Genomic DNA, 18,367 nt, shown 5'->3' with positions numbered 1-18,367 from the left:
CATTGAAGTAAATAAACTCAGAGGGCAAAAGCTTAAACTAGATTAACAGGTGTTTATTGGCATGGTCTATCAGTCCAGGTTACAAATATTAATTATTATATGCCATGTAGTTCCAGCCTCTTACGTCTAAATTTTGATTAATATAAACCCCCTCTACTCTGATTGGATACTGCCCTTGTACTTCTCATTCACAACAAACATGGGTACACCACAACTTCTGAGTCTCTGATTCTGTTCTTCTCATCTAACCTAACCTTCTCATGCACACTGCCTTTTCCTTTGAAGAAAGCCTAGCCCCGCTTTAACTACTAAGAGCAAACTTTTCTAAGAAAAATGAGAGAGACAGGTAATAAAGCAAAGTGGCTTGTCTACACCAGGAATTTTCGTACTGGTGAAGCTGTACTATTGCAACCCTCCAGTGTACATTCCCTATATGCAGTGCTTTTTTTGTGCCAGTACTCAGTACTGGTACCCTGGCAGCCCCAGCTGCGGGATTGGCTGGGGATAGAGGGAGGAGGCAGGGAGCCAGCTGAGTACCAGCTCCTCTTTTTTTTTTTTTTTTTTAAACAAACAAACAAACAAACAAACAAAAAAGCACTGTCTATATGGATTTAACAAATGATTTTGTCAGCATGGCTTACAAGAGGCTGACACCAGTATGTGTCATTCTGGTGAAACTCACCTTTTTTGTTTTAAATATGCCATATTTTTAAAAAAAGATACCAACGTTAGGGAGTTGCCCTGGTGCAGCTACAATAGTGCAAAATTCCTAAGTGTGGATAAGCCATGATACTACATAGTTCAGAGACGAGATGAATAAAACGAGCCAGGAAAAAGCTGCATGAAGCCATGAATGGTCTGAAGAAAGCTGTTCTGGTCCTCTTATTTAACCTCTCTCTTAATACAAAGTAGCATCCAATGGAATTAAAAGGCAACATATTTCTCTATTTTCTATTTATGGGGCATATAATAATTGGCTGTTATGAGATTATGTCACAAACCACTTGGCTAGACACATCATAAACACAAGTATTATATCCTCCTTGTATTTATTTTCTTGAGTTTCCTGCAGTGACAGGACATATAGGAGTCTCAGAAATTTAGATGGCTCTTCAAGCTGTGGGCTTACCGACGGAAAGTATGAGGGAACCAGCAGCTGAGAGGTGAGCATTTTGAGTAATTGTTATTTCGTCACTGAACAATAACTATAGCTTGATTATGCAAATTATACTACTTTGAATGGTTAATAACAATCCTCAGTCTAGTATAAGAACCTGAGCCTTGAAGGAGAAATAACCACAATTATGCAAATTAGATACAAATAGCCAATCAGAATGCAAAAACCTGCATATGTGAGATACAACGTAAAATGCTGCACTAATAAGAGCATTTAATTAACTGACAATTCCATTTTCTATACTTTATACCATGCTATTCTTTCCTTGTGGTAAATTTTCCAAGGTTGTCACAAAAAGGACAATATTTGAATGACTCAGCAATAAAATCTGTTATTACTGAATATTCACTTTATTTAAACAGAAGTGATTTAAATTTCTCACTTCAACTTGAAACTGTATGGAGAGAAAGTTTATCATTATGTTAATATCTAACTGCAAAGTTAATTCTACTTAGCTTCAGACATGTAGTAGGTTTTTTATCACCCTTTTTCTGATTAAATGTACAGCATAAAACATTGAGGTTTGATATTCAAAAGTATTTCAAATGGTTGTCTCCCTTTTGAAGAAAAAAATGGATTAATGAAGTCTATCCTTTCACAAGGTTAATACAATGGACAGAGTTCATTAATTTCACCCAAAGCCAAGGATGATCTTTCTTGATAATGAGATGCAGTCTCCTATGGAGGACTCCAATCTGCCAGATGAGATAGGCTAATCTCATACTATTCCCCTCCCCCGTGCCCCCCCCCGATGCCCCCCCCCAAAACACAACTCTTGGCCAATCTCATTTTCTCTGGCCACAGCCCTATAAATAAAGATTGATGTGGAAACATGTCCTGGCTTGGAACAGTACCTGCTTGTGATCCAGGGGGAAAAACAAAAACAAAAAAAAACCCAAATCTAAACCAAAAACACAAATTTCAAATCCCTAGAATATTTAGAAATGGTTGGTTTTTAGTAAACTAAACAAAGGACTGGAAACGTGGCATGTTGTGATATATTAATTTGGACTGCCAGTCTCATTTGCATATCAAGGCCTATTCACAGTCTATTTAAGGAAGTGGCTACTAGTCAGCATTTGCGGAACAATAACAGCTCCCAACAGACCCACCCTCCCAATCATGGGTTCAATTACACATTTTAACAATAATGTTAGGAATCCAGCTTACACATAACAGGACAGATGGAGTAAACAATTCAATAGATGAAGGAAGTTAAAATAACTCAGTAAAAATAAGTAATGTTATAATTACATATTTCCAATGGCATAGCTCAAAATATATTACTATATCAGGTATGACAAAAGTTAAAATTTGTTGCAGAAACATTTTCTTAATATTTATTTTATACATGCTAAAGTACATAGATGTTAAAGTCTGGCATGGTGCCCCACAAAATCAGAATAAGAATGAAAAATTCTTAGTCCATTTTTGGAGATTTATTTAAAAATTTTGAATATTGTGACAATATTTTTATACCTATTTAACATTGGGAAGACAGAGGTTATCCAGCAGATAACTGGATCCTTAAGAAAAAGTTTTGATCTTAATTTCTCTCTCAGAAAAGGTAAAAAACAAATTAATATGGTTTAAATAGTCATAAGTTTTCAGTAAGACTACTGACTTATTTGTTACTGGAGTTCGCATGTATAGTTTGATAGATTCTAAATTTGTTTACACAGCACTAACACGTGTAACCAAAAATAACAGGCAACCAAATCAATGAGAATTAAGTTTATTATATACGATCTAAGCCTGTTCACTGGGAAACATAACATCATTGTGAATTTATATAATGCCTTTCATCCAAAATAATCACAAAGCACTCAACGCATCACACATGCTGGAATTACTTCACTCACCACTGAGGTGCAAACACCTGTTGGATGAAAAGCATTAGCTGTTTCACAGTGGAGAAGAAAGCTACAAAACAGCTTAGGTTAAGCAGTGATGAAGAATAAAATAACCAAGCAAAACTGTAAGGGGAATTGCAATACTTTGGACATATTATAAGTGTCAAAACTGGAAGACCGCCAGAATGCAAGTACTACTATGAAAGTAACTTTAGATCCTTAAGGACCAAAAGTGGTTAGGACCTTGGTTTTATGTCCTTCAAAAACAAAGCTCCTCTATAGCACAGTACCGTCCATCACTATAATGGGAATTATTTTAGAAGGAAAAGAGTGGCTTGAATGAAGCTGGAATCCTTTCGATGTACCTGAGTTTTTCTTCGGTGCTTTTCAATGAAATATTGACCAAACTTGATGCTTAATAAACTGGTAGACTTAATATACCAGATCTGACAAGACTGCAGTCCAAGGCAACATGGCTGCAATCTTTAGTGATCACTAACTCAGCAATTTTCCTCCTTAGCATTGAGAGAGCATTGAGAATGCTACGGGCATCCACTGTTACACAGGATATTAAAAAAAACCAAACAAACTCCAGAGGAAACAGAACCGGGTTGCATCTGGCAGCTGAAAGCTACCTCTCAGGCTGTGTCTAGACAGCAGGGAACTGTCAGCAGAGGCTTTCCCAATATCTGGCTGATCCACATGGGACCAAATGTCAGCAAAAACCCTCTATCAAGACATTCCCTCTTCCTCATGGAACTTGGTGTACAGGGATGTTGACAGAACACTCTGACCAGCAGATCTCTTCTGAAAGATCTGACGTCTGCATGCGCACACTGATGGGAAAACTTCTGTCAACAGAAGTTTTGTTGACAGAAGCCTGCAGTCTAGACATAGCCTCAGAGTCTAGAAAGCACACTATGGCTGTGTCTACGCTGGAGAGCTCTGTCACCAGAACTCAGGGACAATCTACACACACTCATAAACCCTTCTGTTGATAGAATCTCAACAGAACTCTGCTTTTGCCTCAACAGAGTTATCCCTCCAAAATTTCAGTCGTAACAGTCTGTCGACAGAGTACTGTTGACAGATGCTTCTAGTGTAGACATAGCCTATATATGGAGGCGGAGGAGGGAGAAAATTAGAAGCAAGCTCTAGGTGGTCTCAACTTGTATCTGCAATATGCCAAGTGGAGCGCTCTCATTACCTCACAGTCTAGTTTGCCGTCCTTCCACATTCACATTAGCAAAGCCTACCAGACTTCACTCTGATGTGGCCCCAACCAGTTCAGTGGATCTACTCTGTTGAGACTCTGGACTACCTGCCCAACATCTCCACATCTTTCTGTGTTCCCCATACAATCTGATCCTAAGCTCCCTCACAAAACCGGTCAGTAAATATCCCTATCCCTTCCACTTTTGCATTCACTTGACTGTCTTCCACCCATACTACCACTACATACAAGAACACCTGGTCAGATTTATATTCTCTTACAGTTCATCACTCATACTTTCCCCTTCTCTCTTCATGTTCATCATCTGTTGAAAAATTCTGCTCTCTGTCTACTGCATGTGCTACTTTTCTGGCCAAGATTATTCAGGGATTCTGGCTCAAATCAGAAATTTGTCCCTAAAAATTAATGTTCATTTATAACTTGACATGTAAGTTTTCATATAAAGTACCATCAAGAGAGAAATACTTAACAAGCAAGGCCTATCAGTATACATTAACCTCAGGTAAGGAATGTTTTTTATAATTCTCACATTATTCAAATAACTGTATTATATCTACAACTACCTATATAATCTTAATTGTGTTCAAGAAACCTCTCTACAAAGGAGACCTGTGTTTGAGCTTGATATTGCATGGTAAATTAGATCCACTAATTAATTTAAACATGAAAATCCAGTATTATAATTCATTTCTTTATAAAGTTTTCCTATGATTATTCACTACACTGAATGAGCATTTGTGTGATAAGTACACAACCTGTTTTACGTCAGCAGCCTTACTGAGTACAAAACTAAACTCAAAAAAGACTTTCTGCATTTTCCATTTCCAAAATCACCTGCAAAGGCTGCTTTAGAAAAATTCAGGATGTAGACCTGGATGCAGAATATAGAACTCATGAAGAATTAAACTTTGAGTTAGGGCAATTTATTATTTGGCTACTTCCATTTATAAGCACAGCAGTTGTAACTATTGATCAGGAATTCAAATTAAAAATGCTGCCAAGTGCTATGGCATTTGTTATGCAGTTTCAGGAATATTGCGATCTTGCATATGTCAGATATTATTTATGAAATGGCTATATTCTAAGCACTAACCCTGTATTTTCTACATATTTTGGTTGGTATACATATACCCACAACGATATTTAAGCAAAGGCTTGGACATGGTTGGAGTAGCTCACAGTGGTTTGCATAACAATCTCCTATAATGTAGTAAACATTATCACATAGAAAGAATGATAGTTACTCCATTAATGATTAAGAAATTCAGCTGGTCTGAGTGCCTACGGGAAGTCATTCATAATGTTGCTAGGCCATTAAAAACCTATTAAAATACGATAGAGAAATACTATATATAAAATCATGAGATGATCTGCACTTTTATTTTATATATATTGATTTAGCAATTTTGATCAGGCTGTCTTAATAATATGATTTTATAATTGGTACTGAAATGAAAAGTCTAAGTTACCTACCAACAGGTTTTTTCATAGTTAGAAAAATGTTGTTAATTTGCATGTGGCTTTCTTTCCTAGGACTGAGTCTTTATTAGCCTGATTGTCAAACATGCTGAGCATTTGGGAATCTAATTATAAACAATGAGAACTCAGTTACATTCCTTTTTTATTATACACTCACCTGGGATTCATGATAAGACGACGGAAGAAGTAAGTCCATGTGATGTAATCCATTGCATCCTGCTTGGAAGTAATAGTTCCAGCAGCAATTTCAGCATTCAAGTGATCAGAGAGCACTTCCAATAAACTAGAGGACAAGACAGAAAAAGGCATGTCTTAACTTTACAAAATACAAAAACTGTATTTTTTGGAGATGTATATAACCATCACACACAGCCCTGGGTCTATATAAAGCAAAAACACCTTTTTAATCTAAAAATATTTTTCCTCATGGGGGAAAAATGTTCTTGTAATGTCACAATTACAATTATAGACTGAAGCAAACATCTCATACTACTGGGATGCAACTTGTGCATGTTAATAAGCTATCACTCAATTAGTTGACATTTAAATCTAAAATGTAGTATTCTGAGGTGATATTTGGAATGGAATGGATTTGTAGCCATCAATAATATTTTATGGAGATTGCATGTTCACCCAGCTGTTGCGATGTTTACAGAATGAATATATTGGTTTAATTTAATTGCTGATGGTAAGGAAAAAGCAGCAGAAATGGAAATAATGGCTAAAGATGAGCAATCCCTGAAGTAAACACTTGAGGATTGTTAACAGACAATGCCCAAATGTTAAGGGTTGAAGACTGTACCTTCTCTGCAGCCAACTTGCAAAACTAGTTTTGGTCAGAAGAAATATATCCCAGGAATGCAACAGAACAAAAGAACTTTCTCTGCTTAAAAAGGGTTTTTCATTCTCTTAAGACACGGAGGAGTTATTTGGAGTTAAATTTTATTTCCCTAAATAACAATACTTTTGTTTTATAGAGGTTGTTTTGTAACTGATTATCATTGGCTATAAATTCTCAAAAGGAAGAACCACAGATGTCTGAACTCCACTGGACCTTCTGGATAAGCATGGTTGATACGATAGGCATGTGTACACTGTGCATTAAGCCTAAGTTCTGAGTCCCGCTGAGCCTAGGCCCCCTTCTCTATACACTTAGAGATCAAATCAGAGTCCTGCTGTCACTCGGACTCCAGCCCTGTTAATTTGCACATGAAGGCAGGTCAAGCTGCAGACCCAAGTCAGAAGGTCTGCATAATGCAGTATGGACATGTTAGCAAACCTGAGTGACCCAGGTCCAACAACTGTAAACCTGGTGTACGGTGCAGTATGGATGCTCAATAACAAGCTTGAAAACATCAACCAAGTGTCTGTGTCCCACAGACCCAGGTTCATAATGAAATGTAGTCACTCCTACTAGTATTGTAGCACAGAGCCTGATCTACAATAGGGAGAGCTGCAGACTTCCACCTTGAGAGAAGTAAAGCATGAGGAGGAGTGCTTAGAAAGAGCATAAAGGGAACAGTAGTACAGCTACTCCTGCAACTGTGATGTGGAAACTCAGTTTATTTTTAAAATGTTTTCTGAAAAATGCAAATGCAACCAAAAGGAAGTGACATATAAGGTTAATAAATAAATCTGGCCTTTGTACAGACAGTGCTAAGGAACCTTCAGAAAGAGCACATGCCAATGGCAACCTCTCTTGTAAACCAAAATTTCAAAAGCCTTTGATCATCATAAACAGAGATCAAGATATGTGTCAACTAATCAGAGATTTAGAGAGTAAGGTCAACATCTAAGTCTCTGTCTGAAAATTTATCAGCACATTGTTTATGTTGAGTAATCTTAATGAAGAACATTTATAATATTTCAATGAAAAGTTAGGATTATCATTTGTGTATTAGATTCAGAGAATATTTCTATTTTTAAGACGTACAATTTAGCAATCAGATATAAAGGCTTCTTGATGCCAACAATCATATGGTCTGGATTATAAAAAAAAAAAAATCTGCATTTTACTGCCCTGTTTCTTCTGTTTTGGTTAAATCTTCATACTGAAGATTTCCTTCGGTTTCTTTTTGTTTGTATGTATATTCTACCTTTCTTTGCATTTCTCCTAATGTACCAGACACTGAGCATAAATATTTGAAACAAAGCACATATGAGTGCAACATCTAATTGGGTAAAGCTTTATATATCCTAGTTTGTTCCTTAGGGGAAAAAATGGTACTTGACTATCTATGATAGTGGAGATGGTATTAGCTTTCGTTATATATACTTACATTGAATTGGTTAATGATAGATCATGGATTAGTGAGTAAGGTTAGGAGATAATCGGAAATATTGCTCAGTTTTCCTATATTTCAAAAATCTTGCAGCTCCCACTTACAAATATTAGCAGTTCTTCACAAGATAAATTTTCCTTTGAGCTTGATATCTGTATATTCCTTAAATGGTATGAAAATCCTATGTGCAAAGTACTTTATTTATGATTTTTCCTTTACTTAGCACTTCTGTGACCATATTTTCTGTTGGTGCTGTTGATTAGATAAATAATTATTCTACAAGCACCCTTAATCAGGGTAACATTTATCTTGGGTACACTAAACATATGGACTGCTTCTACATTAGCAAGTTCTTCTGAAATATTTTTGAAAAGAAGGGGCCCTTCTGAACTATTCAGCGGAGCATCTACACACACACACAGTGTTCTTTCAAAATGAAATTGAAAGAACATGGTGGCCTTTTTGAAAGCATTCTTCCACTCCTCTTTCGGAAGAACGCCTTGTTTCACAGAATCATAGAATGCTAGGACTGGAAGGGACCTTGAGAGGTCATCGAGTCCAGCCCCCTGCCCTCATGGCAGGACCAAGTACTGTCTAGACCATCCCTGATAGACATTTATCTAACATGTTCTTAAATATCTCCAGAGATGGAGATGACACAATCTCCCTAGGCAATTTATTCCAGTGTTTGACCACCCTGACAGTTAGGAACTTTTTCCTAATGTCCAACCTAAACCTCCCTTGCTGCAGTTTCAGCCCATTGCTTCTTGTTCTATCCTCAGAGGTCAACAAGAACGAGTTTTCTCCGTCCTCCTTGTGGCACCCTTTAGATACCTGAAAATCGCTATTGTGTCCCCCCTCAATCTTTTTTCCAAACTAAACAGGCCTAATTCTTTAGCCTTTCTTCACAGGTCATGTTCTCTAGACCTTTGATCATTCTTGTTGCTCTTTTCTGGACCCTTTCCAGCTTGTTTCAAAAGAAAACATGCATAGATGCTCCACGGGCTTTTTTTTTTTTTTAAACGAAAGAGCAGTCCTCATGGCACCTGATTTTTCCATCTCTGGCCTGTTCTTTTGAAAGAGTAGAGGATGTGTGGACGCTCTCTTTCAAAAGAGTGGATCACTTTTTTGATCCACTTTTTTGTATGTGGACGCATTGTCTCAAAAGTTCTTTGGAAGAGATCTTCCGGAAGAACTTATTTTGAAAGATCACTGTAGTGTAGACATAGCCTTGGAGAAAAAGTCTCTCCAGTGTATGATTAGTTTGGAAGGGCTGAGGGCCTTAGTTGGACTGTCTTTAAAGGTCCCAATATTTTGGTGTATCTATGTCCCATTTCATTTTCATCTACTGCCTGTTTGCTGTATGGACGTTTATCTGTTTTATTTCCAATCAAACTTTACCTTGATTCTACTGGAAAAGGTTCATAAAGAAACTTTTTGTAGAAGTCTTTCTTAATGTCATGGACTAAAATCACAGCTTTGCCTTGGTCATCAAACTGTGGTCTACCAGCACGTCCCATCATCTGAAGTACATCTACAAAACAGATAATACATAAGATTTATTTCACTATAATTTACAGTACAGGATATATTGTTTCTCTATAATCTCATTTACCCTTCTATGTTAGTCCCGCTGACCAAATCTTGTCTAAAACCAGATTAAAAATTCCTTGTGGGAGGGAAAATGTATTCTTAAGCGTCTGCACTGCACCTACCAAATGCAATCCCAAGCCTGACTGGGGCCTTAAATATAAGTAATAATTACACATGAAAAACTAGGGCAAAGAACATTATTTGGACTGCAAAAACAAGTACTTCAAAGTTAGGAAATGTTCGATTTACGTGGCTGGTGCAACAGTAATTTGGTTTGCGTATGCATCCAAACTGTGGATTGTATGACTCAGGAGTCCTATGGAAAACACAGTTATGTGATCATGTAATCAAAGAGGGATCAATTAAGGACATGCAGATAACCATGCATTTAGGAGCTCTTAATTTTCAATTGTTTGACATCTTAATAGTGTTTTGTTAATATTTTTCAAAAATGTGATTTCTGAGTGTTACAAAACCCATGGGCTTGTATGGATTTTTTTTCCCTTTTAGCACAAAGGTAAAACCAAATTCTAATATGTATAAATATAGACATTATCACTTGAACTTCAGTCCGAGCTACATTAGCTGGGTGCAGAACAGGGCTGTTGTGCCAGAATAGGGAGTTGGCGTCATGCACTGTTCTTAAGAGTACTTTGAGGAGCTTCCCAGACATAGGGAAGAAGATGGGCAGTGGCAATGATGGTAGCCTGGACCCAGGGACATCTGGGTTTAATTCCGTGCTTTGCTGCCGACCCCCTCTGTGACAGGAATACGTCACTTAGCTTCTCTGTGTCTCAGTCACCCATCTGTAAAATACACTTCCCAATCTCACAGGGGTATTGTATGGATAAACACATTAAAGACTGTGATGCTATCTTGGATACTAGGATAATGTGTGAGGTCAGATAAGAAGTACCTGGGCAGATCTGCCTCCTCCCTTACCAGAAAGTTGTAGCTTCTGCCTCTTATGAGGGTAAATGAACTGCTGAGGCTAAACACTAAGCATGGTAGGGGAGGATATTTACCGAACAGAACCTTAGTTTTGTTTTCTCTCGTTTTTCCTCCATCCTCCCTAGTAGTGGAGGGAGCTCTTGCCCCATGTCCAAAGGGGAAGGAGTAGTGACAATGGGCTCACAGGAGAGCCTAGTTTGAAGGCTCACTTTTTCTATGTTCCCATCCTGTTGTGGGAGTATCTGACACCATGCTGGGAAATAGAACACTGAAGATGGATGCTACATTGGAAGGACAAAAGGGCTGTCAAGAAAGCTCGTTCTGGCTCTCCCCCTCCTTATGCTGCTACTAGAACTGCTCTGGTAGCTCCCATGCATTGCCAGTGCAGTGCTGTCTCCTATTGCTGGTACCTTGGTGTTATGAAGTGGTGAAGTCTTTAGAACATTCAGTAGTTTGAGGCTGCCAAAAATGTTCAGAGGAATGCAAGTGAGAGAAAGGACACTGAGACTTTTTAAACACTTTACAACTCAACTCGAGCTGAATGAAATTTGACAGGAAAAGAAAAGACATCTACTATCACCTGAGGCACTGCTCCCTGAAGACCATCAAAGAACTGCAAACAATGGAGATGTTATGCTTCTCAAAGAAACAGCCACAAGAATCCTTCATAATAGAAAGTATTAGGCAGCCTAAATATAGGGGTTGTAATCAGCTCCCCCTAGGATAAAAATTCTAAGCAGGACACAGTAACATGCAAATGAAAAGACCCAAATCCTCCTTTGAAGTCCACTTCTGTTGTGACGCCTATAAAACATATGGGGTAAATGGATTGGCTGGTGCCCAGTTGTGACTACGGCAGCGCACTAAAGTTACCAAATTATACAACCCCTCCTCGCCTTTGTCGTTACTTGGTCCCCCACTCAGAATGCCTGTTTAATGTTTGAGTCCATTGTGTCTAGTTACAGCTACGACCGTAGTTCTCTAGAGCAGGCACTGATTTTGTTTTATTGGGCTCTATTGCACTACACCCAACGGAAATCTGAGCTTTGTTTGGGGCCTCTAGCTTCTACCTCAATATGAATACTATAAATGAAACCAGAAAACAGTTTTCATGCATGAGTTACTATTTATCTTTTATGTTTCTGTTCTGTATTTTCTATGAACTAGATAAACAACAGTTTTTATGCAGTTTGTTGATTGTAAAACTACGACTGATGTTCAACCTTAAAATGAAATCATTGCCCAAATGGCATTTATGAATAGATGCATAGAAGGAAGAATGATGAAATATTTCCTGCTATTTGACTATAGTGCATTGAAATAGTGTACAATAATGTATATGAAATGGATTTACCAGAAGACATCAGGAAATGATTTTTGCCAACCTCTACTGCATAGCTAGCCAATAGCAACATCTTTTTTACTGACTATACACTGCCTGAACTGTTCTTAACTACTGGATTAAACTACTGAAATGTTAAATGCTCTCCAACTGGCTGATGAGTGAACTCCTTGTATCAGAAATTGGCCCACCCCAAAACCACTGATTTGTATTTTCCTCAACCATGCTTTACTTCAGATGTGAACTTAAAAATTTGGGCTGTGCTATCATTTTCAAACTACTGGTCTTTGTACGAGAAACTGAGAGACCTACTTCTATCCTCAGTTGTACAAAAGGCATCAAATTCATCCTAGTATTGGCAGATAACTTTACTAGAGATAAACCAATTGATACAACATCTGAATGTGTGCTATGCTCCTATGACTTTTTAAATAGAAGTTATGCAGGCATACCTGAAGGCAGAACTGAAAGTGAAACATGGACTTGGTCTACACTACAAAGTTTTGCCGGTATACAATAGTGTCTAGGAGTGTGAACTCAGCCAACACAGCTGATGGTGTACATACCACTATGTGCACAAAAGTGTTTTGTCAACACAGCTAATGTCAGTGATGGGAGTAGTATTATGATGGTAGAAAAAACCCAACATACCTTCTAATAGCATATGCTCAACCTTCTTAGGGGACTCTGGTGGCAAAGCTACTCCAGCAAAGTTTCTGTGGGTATGCCTACAATGCAAAGCAAAACCCCACTATGCCATGTCTCAGAGGCAACTAACTTTGGTTTATGTAGCTTAGACTGTGAGACTAAAAACAACAGTGCAGCTGTCTGGGCTTGCGTGGGACCCCACACTCTGAAACCTAGTAGGGGGAAGGGACTTAAAAGTCTAGGTTCCCACCTGATCCCAAACAACTTTGTGGTTATATGTAGGCCTGAAGCCCAATCCTGTGAGCTCAAGTCCATTGACCTAGGCTCTGAGGTTGGTGATGCATGTTCTTCTTTGCAGTGCAAACCTACTCTGTATTGCAGGCAAGACCAGGGACATAGGATAACTTATGTTAAGTGCAAAAAGAATGCAGTGGCTCATCAGTAAAACTAAACCCTCTTCTCCCATAACTTTTAAATATCCTGAACTCTGTTTTGTAGCAGGTTAAAACTATAATAAAAAATAACCTAGCAAACCTGACCACATGAGAGCATAACTTGATCCATTTAAAACTAGCCATTCCCCCTAGTACATGCATTTGAATTTTCTGTTAAATTACAGAGAGCAAAATTAAATCTTCGAAAACAGGAGGGAATTGCTATTATAAAGAATGTGTTATTTTCCTTAGAACCACATTCAAGAATCAACATGCCCACAATACCCAAAGCTTATTTGGGAATCTATACACAATACACTTAAAGTGTGCAGCCATACCCTGAAAGGGACATCCATAAAAAAGTAGGAGCGGAGCTCTGTGTTTGTTGTGCTTCATTAAATCCAGACTGAAATTTTCAACTAATTTATTTTTTAAAAAAGGATTTTCTAATTCCAGTCCTGCAGACTCAGCCAGAGATCTGAAAGTCAAACTGGATTATTTCCTCCTCATTCTTTATCACTAGTAGTAAAAACAGGTATCACTATTCTGTTAATCAAGGAGAGCTAGATATGTCCTCATCCAGAGATTGTTAGTACTATAGTTACAACAGACAAAGAATGACACAATGGACTCTCAAGTTTCAAGCATGCTGCTGCGGCTACCAGAGCCTTTTTTGTTTACCAAAAAAATATAAATAAAAAAAAGGTTGATACTTAGCTGGCTCCCTGCCCTCCATCCCCAGTCAATCCCATTGCTGCGGCTATTAAGGTGCCAGTACTCAGTACCAGCAATACTGGCATGTAAAAAGCACTGGTGCCTATACTCCCAGGTCATACAAGAATTCAGAAACAAGAAACTTGGCCTATAAATTGATCTACATTTTTCTGCATGAGACTGCGGAGCTCTAAGATGAAATTGAGCTCAAAGATGGACTAGTTGGAAGGACATCCTCTAATGTATTGTTTCAATTTTTAAACTAATAAAAGTCTACTAGCAAAGGGACATGCTTGGTTAAAAGTAATTAATCTCTACTTTCATTACAAACAGTATTCAGATTATTCCTAGAAGTACATGTTTCTGGCCAAGCTTCAGATTCTTTAAAAGCAAACTATCTTTCTTTAGTGTAACAGATAAAATGGACCAGGAAACGTGTAATAGTTTTAGCTTAGTGCCATTAAAATGAATAATTTCTCTTGCTTGAGCTTTTCAGACTCCTTCTAGTCTGTGAAGTTTCTTAAAATGGTTGCAATACTGCTTACCAAAATTTGAGTGGACTAGAGGCAGAAATGAAAATTACAATAGCTGCATCAAAACCAAACTTGAGATAAGCATTATAGACCAGAGCAGTGGTTTTCAACTTACTGGACATTGTGCAGCTCGCAACGTTACCTAAGCTGCATGGGCCAGGTGGTAGGGCAATGGCATCAGAACATCCCTGGCTGCCCAGCTCTAGACCTCAGACCCCTGACACGTGAGGCTGGCTACTCATCATGTGGCAGCCCATGGTTTCAGATACCACAGGGTCAACCAGCATAGCAACCCCAGACTCCTGCCATGAGGGGCCAGATGGTTACTCACTCCAGGCACCCATTACACAGCTTCCCTGAGTCCAGGATTTCCAGGGTCCACAGACTGTGGGTTGAGAACTGCTGCTGCATAGGTTGTTTAAAAACCTTTTTCTATTGGATATTAACAAAGTAAAACCATGTAAATAATTAATTTTTCACTTTCAGAAATATTTTATATAATTTATTTGCAGACCAACATGATTTTACAGTATTCCTTTCAAATAGACTGTATATGTTCAATGGTCTTTTGATTTTAGAATTTTTTTAAATAGTCTCTTAGGATGATACCATCTCAGTAGTTTTGCAAGAAAAAGGCTTCAAAAAAAGTTAAAGGTGGTTTCAATGTGTTCTTTTTTAAGCAGTTATTTTATGAGTCACATTTAAGAAACAAAAAAAAATCATAACAAGCATCTTTTATAAGACTGAGTCCCTAAAGCTATAAATTATTCAAGTTCACATTTGCATATGCTTGAAATGCATTCCAGGAACTAAATATTTGTAAGATTTACGTGAATACCTGTAATGGGATAATCCACATAACGCCTTGTTTTTCCATCGTAAAATTCTGTTCCCTTAACAATTACTAAATGAGCTGGAAAATTTACACCCCAAGCTAAAGTGCTTGTGGCAATAAGAACCTAAAACAGAAAAGAAAGAAAGAAATATAACAAAGCGACAACCTTTAAAACCACATGCAAATCTCTTTTTGGTATTAAGAATACAAATTTACCTGGATTTTGCAGTTCACAAACAGTTCTTCCACAGTTTTTCTGTCTCTTTCATGTAACCCAGCATGGTGCATGCCTATTCCAAATGCAAGAGTCAGCTTCAGATTAGAATCTCTTACTGTCACTATAACATCGTTCATCTGTAACACAGAAGATACATGATCTACACATGATACACAGAGGTTACATGATTTAGAATAGTCCTAAATATTCTTTGAGAAGTTTTTAACATTTTAGGGATATCGTTATTAATAAATTATCTTCTTTCTATCAGTAACCACAATGTGCTACGCGCTGTCTATGCTCACAGAGTTAAACAATTTCTGCTAGGAACAGCACAGGGTCAGAAAGACAAGTAACATATGAAGGACAGGGAAGAGAAATTTTAAAATGTATAGCATTTAATAGCTATTTTAGTAATATAATATATGCATTATCTCAACTTTAGAAAATAAAATTGATTACGCATACAGTATCGGAGGGGTAGCTGTGTTAGTCTGGATCTGTAGCAGAAACAAAGGGTCCTGTGGCACCTTATAGACTAAAAGAAAAGTTTTGAGCGTGAGCTTTTGTGAGCACAGACTCACTTGATGAAGTGAGTCTGTGCTCACAAAAGCTCACACTCAAAACTTTTCTGTTAGTCTATAAGGTGCCACAGGACCCTTTGTTGCTGCTACGCATATAGTGTAGTTCCACAGTCTCCTTCCTAACATGAGAGAAAACACATCACTAAAAAGGTTGTAAAATAAAAATACACGTTTAAGAACATTGATAGATTTGACCTATTTAGACAATCTAACCTGGCAAGCAGAGTAAAGCATTTTCAATAATTTTAAAGGAATTTTAGGTACTTTAGCAATGATGGAATTGATATAAGTAAAAGAGAAACCCAAATTTACTAAAATACCAGTAAGTGTTGGCTCCTAGTACAATTATCTCATAATAGCTATGGGATTTGGAGTGATTTATTTTATTAGTCTAATGTTATATATTTCATAGTTATAATAAACACATTATACATTGTTACCAGGTTAATACAGAATCTGTGTATCTTTCTCTTCCAAAAGGAACAGAAGTTAAATTGGCTGATTCCAATGCCTACAGGCAATCAGAATATGTATTAAGCAATAATAGTTTTACAATGTTACTTATTTTCAACACAGAATCTATATTACTCCTTTCTGTCATGTACTTCCTAGCATAAAATATCCCAAATTCACATTGCTGGGAAATTATTCAGAGTTGTTCTCTCTTTCTGCAATCTACAGTAGTTATTTTCTTTTTCTCCTGACTTGTATTGCAGCAGTGTCCTGTGGCGATTTTAGTCATACCTGCAAAGAGGTGTAATTTACCACAGGAAAACTAAAGAACACTTAGCAGGAGAGCTGGTGCATGCAGGACTATCCTGTCATTCTAGCAGCAGGGAACCCTAGTCACTTCTAGCTGTCTCCCTCACTTTTACATAGATCAATAAAACAACAAAAAAAAAATCCAAAGAACTATTTCTACCCAGAGGCACAATTCTGGGCTTAAAATTCTGACGACAATTTACTTCAAAGCAGAACTCCTTTTCCTATGCCTATTTATTACATAAGTATTAAATTATTGCTATATAGTAAGATAAGGTAAATTTTATTTTTTTAATCAGACAGCACACAGTAAGACCAACACAACATACAGCTAGGTGCTTCTACATCATTACATATTTTACTAAAATGAATGTATTTGAACACAAATGTAATCATCCTTCTTAAAGTTTAAAGAAGTAACACGTTCTTAAGCTCTGGTATAGAACGAACAAACATTCTAGTTTCAGCAACATGGCTATAAGAAAATAGAAATTTTATTGTAATTAGGGTATGTGTATATACACACATACACACACACACACACACACACACACACACACACACACACACACACACACGTTAACACGGATTCCAGTGAAAACAAAATTGGGCTAATGTTGGGTAACCTGAGCAAATTTTCATAGGTTTTTGAAGTACGAACAAAACCTTTCCCATTCTTCCCTTGAGTGTAGTTTGATTAAGAAGGTAGCTGTTGTTAAACACCTCTGAAATGTGAAGTGGAGTTTGTAATCATAGAAAATATTAATTACAATAAAGATTATAAATGGCTGAAATAAACTCTTCTCTGGATGCGCTAAATATTTCAGAAACTAGTAAGCAGTAATTTTTTCTGTTCCTGCACATATGTAAACTGTTGAACCATTTACTTTAAGTTAATAGAACTGTTTTTTATATTGTAAAATTTATTATACTTAAAAAGCTTTTGCAGAAAGATAGGATTCCATTTAAGTAGATACATTACCCTGAGCCTGAAATACATTCCAGTCAAGAGTATAATTCAGCAAGTTGATGACAATGCTGGCTCCAAAAGAAAGGAGGAGACCAGATTGGACAAGAATGAGCTAACAGATTGTGCAGCCCAATTCTGTCCCTTTGAGTGTGATATATTGTTTCAAGATGCTAAAAGCCCATACTTTCTCAAAGCATAACTGTTGTGCTGGTTTTCCCATTTTCACAGAATCCTCATTATTGGTACTCTGTACTCTTTTCAAAGCACGTCAGACTCAGACCATATGCCACTGAATAATGCTTATCAATTGTCTAAAATGCCCAATAAAAGAAAGATGTGCCAAACAAAAGAACTGTGAAAGTTATGAAGTCTTTTACAAAAACAATTACTTATTTCACATCTGCTACAGATGTTAAATAAAATAAAACATCTCCTTGATAACTAAATGTTAATTTTTAACGACACACTTTTGTGCCGTAAAAACAACATCTTGTAGGAGGAAGTTAAATTTCAATAATGAAAGAAACATTTAGAGCTCATTCTTGATCACTGCAAAAGACACACAAATCAAGTTCCTTTATTATTGTTTTGGACCAGGTATTCATATGTACTAGTATTCCAAAACAAGACAGAAATAAAATACTGCTCCCGCTCCCCCCACCAAAAAAATCCAATCCTGCTCCGCCCCCTTACCCCCAAAAGCCCAGACAAAATTATCCAGGAAAAAAGCTTTCATGTGCATTTACCACAATTGAGATA

General features: G+C 37.2%; 1 protein-coding gene across 4 annotated transcripts in view; it reads right to left on the bottom strand.

The window, feature by feature from the left end:
* Positions 1-18,367, bottom strand: part of ASCC3 (activating signal cointegrator 1 complex subunit 3) — a 501,864-nt gene that overhangs the window by 87,613 nt on the left and 395,884 nt on the right. For all 4 annotated transcript variants that reach the window (XM_074990822.1, XM_074990825.1, XM_074990823.1 and 1 more), the window contains 4 exons: positions 15,292-15,429; positions 15,079-15,199; positions 9,427-9,559; positions 5,901-6,026 (listed from right to left, as the gene is read on the bottom strand). In XM_074990822.1, coding sequence (XP_074846923.1) covers positions 5,901-6,026; positions 9,427-9,559; positions 15,079-15,199; positions 15,292-15,429 — 518 coding nt within the window. The remainder of the gene's footprint in view (positions 1-5,900; positions 6,027-9,426; positions 9,560-15,078; positions 15,200-15,291; positions 15,430-18,367) is intronic.

Source organism: Carettochelys insculpta, chromosome 3 (genome assembly GCF_033958435.1).
Source record: "Carettochelys insculpta isolate YL-2023 chromosome 3, ASM3395843v1, whole genome shotgun sequence".
In the NCBI taxonomy this organism is placed as follows: Eukaryota; Metazoa; Chordata; order Testudines; family Carettochelyidae; genus Carettochelys; species Carettochelys insculpta.
The sequence above is the reverse complement of the archived record's forward strand: the minus strand, read 5'-3'. Positions and strand labels throughout refer to the sequence as shown.